The sequence below is a fragment of the Diospyros lotus genome, chromosome 9 (genome assembly GCF_014633365.1).
Source record: "Diospyros lotus cultivar Yz01 chromosome 9, ASM1463336v1, whole genome shotgun sequence".
Taxonomy (NCBI): Eukaryota; Viridiplantae; Streptophyta; class Magnoliopsida; order Ericales; family Ebenaceae; genus Diospyros; species Diospyros lotus.
This window is the reverse complement of record NC_068346.1, coordinates 7981741-7986551: the sequence shown is the minus strand read 5'-3', so window position 1 is coordinate 7986551 and position 4811 is coordinate 7981741. Positions and strand designations below refer to the sequence as shown.

Below are 4811 nucleotides of genomic sequence, written 5' to 3'. Positions count from 1 at the left end.
CTCAGTTATAATCTCATTCTCATCTACTTGCTCAGGTATAACAAGAGAGAGATACAGGAAGGTGGTGAAGATGGGTCTCCTGTCTGTGTTCTTATCATACCCACAAGAGAATGTCAGCAGCAAGCTGTTCATTTAACATTCAACATGGTAGCTAGACAGACGTTTACGATTCTGAATACACATAAATTACCACAAATTTATTTATTGCAATGTAATAGAGTACTATTTGTTACATTGTCAAGAGTACAAGGATCTTGCTACAATCAGGAACAAATAAGATAAGAAACCGATGAATTGACACTAGAAGAGCTTCATGCTAAATACTTTGCTGATAGTAAAAGGTCTATCAAGTCGGAATTACAAAAGAGAATAGGACAGCAGAATCCAGTGGGAAAACATGTAATCTTACGCCATACATTTGCGATACATTCTATGCTTGGCAGTTGGCATAGCTTTCTCTCGTTATTAGTTGAGAGAAACCGGAGCCTGCACCAGCTCTTATGGAGAAGCTGCATCGTTTGACCCTGCAGTGGCACATTCGGGAGATTTCTTGCTGAGGTGGTACGGGACTGAGCTCATCATCCTGCATTATCAACACAAACCTCATCAGAAATGATAGCCCATCCTTGGGAGTCATTGATTACGACGATGCTTTCATTTTTCAGTGTTTTTAATTGCAAATTCAACTAATGAACAGCACAGGAAATCCCCAGCCAGTACCACTTACTCCAGCATGGACCAGCCGAGAAGAAGAGGAAACTAACAAAAAACACATTGTGCAAAATATGGAGTATTCCCATCACTACTACGACTGTACGCATATACAGAAAATATGAGTCATACTACTACAACTGTACGCATATACAGAAAATATGAATCATATCAATTCGACAACAATTGAATCCAAAAGCATCAGCCTACCTTTCTTTGCGCTTTTCAAGGAAACGAGCCAAAGATGCTTTACGGGCCTGTGGAACTGCTGCATAAAGATAGGAAAGTAAATTTATATGGCACTGATATAAACTAAAATTATACGTCTGATCCATATGCTCACACTGACCATTAGACATACAACATTCCCAAACAATATGAATCAAGTCAGAACTCAAGCATATAAATACAATAGCACCAATTTTACAATGTCATACCTGCTGGTACCATGGTAGTTGCAGTAAGAGGTCCTAGTGAATTGAACGTTTTTGGTAGGTCAACCTTGTTGACTGGAATGCCCAAAAGTCCAGTCGGTTTGACATCCATTACTTCATCATTGATAACAGATGTATTACCGGGCTGACCAACTGGATGTGAAGACACAGACATGGGGCTCGAAAGACCAGAGCTAGGTGGTGCATTATTCGGCTGATTGACAATAACACCATCCCCCCCAGCCTGTTTGGAGACCTGAACATGAACTTTTGGCTGTGTCGTGCTAGAAGCAGAGGCAATTCCATTACCGGCCAAAAACATAATAGCCTGAGCCTGGATTAGATGCATCCCAAAGAAAAAAGAAAATAGAAAGTAAAACAAAATGTCAGATGATCTTCCATATGAGGAGAGCTGTAACTAATAATGAGGGGGTTGAGGGGAACCTTCTCAGGGGGGATATCCTCATAGACATTCACGGTTCCAGCATAGAAGATGGTTAATTGAGCAGGAGCCCAGAGGACTTGGAATTGAACCTACAGAATAAATCACTCTGGGTTTCGGTTTTCTTTTTTTAGTTTATTAGTTCTTTGTTTTTCATGGTCATGATTGTAACAATATATTTATGAGCATATAGATTTCTTAAATACATTTGTGTACAAATAAGAAAATGCTAGAGGGCGTAAAACTATTTGGTACCATGGTTCAATGGCTCCTGAAACAGAACCAATAGAAGGAAGCATTGAATGAGGACCAGTAGCGGGGATTCCTCCAAATAACTGATGCTTCATGGCAGCACCAGCAATGTTGTGACCAGGCCCGGCAAAATGGGGCTTGAAGAAAGAGTTGCGCACGGGAACTGCAGTTTGTTGGTTTGTAGCCGGAAGAATCTTAACATCAGGAACAATATGCACTGAAAGTGCATTGTGTTGCAATGGATAAGCTGTCATTGAAAAATGACTGCCGCCTTTTCCGTTATGTATTTTCTAATAAACAAGATCCACAAACAAACAAACATACATAACTATCAGTCCACCAATTGAGAGATCGCTGATAACTCATTTATGAAGATAGGAAAACAATCAGAGGACATATTTTCTCTATTATTTTGCTAACATCTAGAAAGAAAAGGAACCCATAAAATTGGCGGAGGAACCAGATTGTCATGAAATTGATAATGATAAAACCAATTGTCTTGTACACATAAATTTCTAGGAAGAACCAGTTCATGCAGTGGGATTCCTATAAACGCTACATGGAAAAAACCAGAGCCATAAAAGAATTTCAAGCAGAGCATAGATAATAGAATAATTCTGAAATGATACTAAAACAGAACATTAAATCAAATTTATTCAAGAAAGAGGTAAATCAAACCTGCATTTCTCCAAAGGGGCGTTTGTGAGTGGTTTCAAATGCATCTGGAGTTGATAGAGCCATGAATCCAGAAGATGCAAGGGATCAGGCATGGCCTTTGCAGTCTTTTCATCTTGAGCAACCTTAAAGGACATGAAATGAGGAAGAGCAGAGACCTTGTTTGACATGGGCCATTGAGCTCCTGAACCTTTTGAAAAGGCTACAAGTTCCAGAAAGGCAAACAACAATAGCCCAGTTAGTCAAATTTGGTTAAAAACTGCATAAAGAGGCTTAAGCATCAAAAACAGTAACAAAAATAAGATGATAATAATAATAACCACCTCACCTGAAAGAGACAAATCAGTACATTCAAGGCACAAACAAATATAACTTATTAGGGTTTCTATCCGTTAGGCATAAAAATGTCAAAACTTGTTACACAGAATAGAAACATAATCGTGTAACACAAAATCTCACATAAAACTCAAGGGAAAATCTTAATATTTTTCATTGTAAACTATAAATTAAATGCCCATACATCAAATGTTTGAATATTGCACTAATTGTTGTTTGTGTAATATTAAATTAAGAAGTTTGTGATGGCTGCTGCTCGAGGCTAGGATCTTGTAGTGGCCGTTTATAGCAACAGCCACTACACATCAAAAGCAGACTCATATTTCAATGGCCACGATTCTGGGAAAACTATTAAAAGGCCATCTTTTAAGCACACATATACAAGACATGATTCAATATAGAAAAAGTTAGACATCAAGAAGATTACTACTGTCCTCGAGAAACATGTTGACAATGGACTAAAGATCCTTCCAATATTATTTCTTATCCCATTTTGGGTGAATATTCAGTACAATCTCATAAAAATTTTGTTAAGTTGATGTCAATTTCTCAGTTCCAGAGAGGCTTACCACATAATAATCTCTCAGACATGCAGTTACTTGAACTAGATTTGAGGTCTCAATTTTATTAATTGCAAGCAATAAGGAGCACAGCAAGGCAAACAGCAACAGCAACAACAGCAATAACGAATAAATCAAGCTCAGAGCTTGTTCACTCTGTGAAAGGAAGAATACTCAAATTTGTAAAAGAGTTCCATGATCATAATTTCCCAGAAAACAGAGAGTGAATGAAGGGGAATACTCAAATTTGTCAAAAGATAAATTGGTAGAAAAGGGGAAAAAAAATCACCGCAGACGAGATACAATAAAGGTAACATAAACATATAGAAATTAGTTGGATGCGCCATAATGATACTTGTAAATTTTCTTCCACATATTTCCTAGAGACGAACTTCTGAAATAGAATTTCGGTTTCAAAATAAGCTCATTCATTTCTTCACATTTTATTGGGCTCAGCCTTACGTGCAAGATAGAACATATCATGCATAATTAATACAGAGATACAAACAGGAAACAGGAAAAAATTGGAGCAGTTCTTGATCGTGCCATGAAAATTTAAAGTAAAAGTACAGCTGAAAAAAATCTTCACGAACCCAAAATTGAAGTACAAACTTCTTATTGACTGAAGAATACAAATAAAATAATTTAGCCAAAAAGTTACCTGTGTCTTTACATCCTTCATCAGCCTCTTCCTTGACAACAACTGGAGAATCCTTAGAGTTCAAACCCATGAAGTCTCGCTCCATTCAGATTTCAATCAGAAAGAAAACCCAGCAAATTTTAAAGCAAACCCAATGGTAATTTATAACCAAAGCCCTCAAAATTCTGCAGATCAAACAGAGAGGCAGCTCTCTGCTCCTGCAACTGCAAGCCCTGAGATGAAATTCTCCCCCTGAAAAACCCTCCCAGCTACTTAGAAGCTAGAGAGAGAAAGTAGAGAGAGAAATGGAAAACTCTAATCCGCCGGAATACTTCTAACTGCAGCAAAAGAGGGAGAGAGAGAGTGGGGGAGGGAGGGAGGGTGTGTTTTATGTGCGGGTGATGGTTTGAAAGGTCAGGGACCTTCAATTTCTCTAAAAGTGTTATTTCCCCTTAGCCCCCTCAACAAATACTTAGTTCACAAAGGCTTATTTCCACTAGGCCCCTCAAGAAAAACGTACTGTCATTTAGAACCCATTAACGAAACCTTTGACGCCGTTGCTCTCTGACAAAATAATATTTGGTTCAGGCTCTGTACGTTTTGGTATAAAATATTTTTTTGGAAAATAATTTTTTATGTTTTGGTTTTTAGTTGACGAAAAAGATAAAAATTATTTTGATAGTAAAAATATTTTATACCAAATGATTTAAAATAAATTATTAAGTCTTTTTTTATTGTACCAAGGCTAATAAACTCTTTGG

General features: G+C 37.5%; 1 protein-coding gene across 3 annotated transcripts in view; it reads right to left on the bottom strand.

Annotated features, from left to right (window-relative positions):
* LOC127810110 (protein TIFY 6B-like) overlaps positions 1 to 4452 on the bottom strand; it is a 17578-nt gene extending 13126 nt beyond the window's left edge. Inside the window, exons 1-2 of one of the 3 annotated variants that reach the window (XM_052349371.1) lie at positions 2518 to 2671; positions 1843 to 2129 (exon numbers count right to left, since the gene is read on the bottom strand). In XM_052349371.1, the coding sequence (XP_052205331.1) occupies positions 1843 to 2129; positions 2518 to 2580 (350 nt within the window). In that variant the 5' untranslated portion in view covers positions 2581 to 2671. Of the gene's footprint in view, positions 1 to 1842; positions 2130 to 2517; positions 2672 to 4071 lie in introns of those variants that run through there. The other 2 variants (XM_052349368.1, XM_052349372.1) reach the window with 2 other exon arrangements.
* Positions 4453 to 4811: the final 359 nt, after the last annotated feature.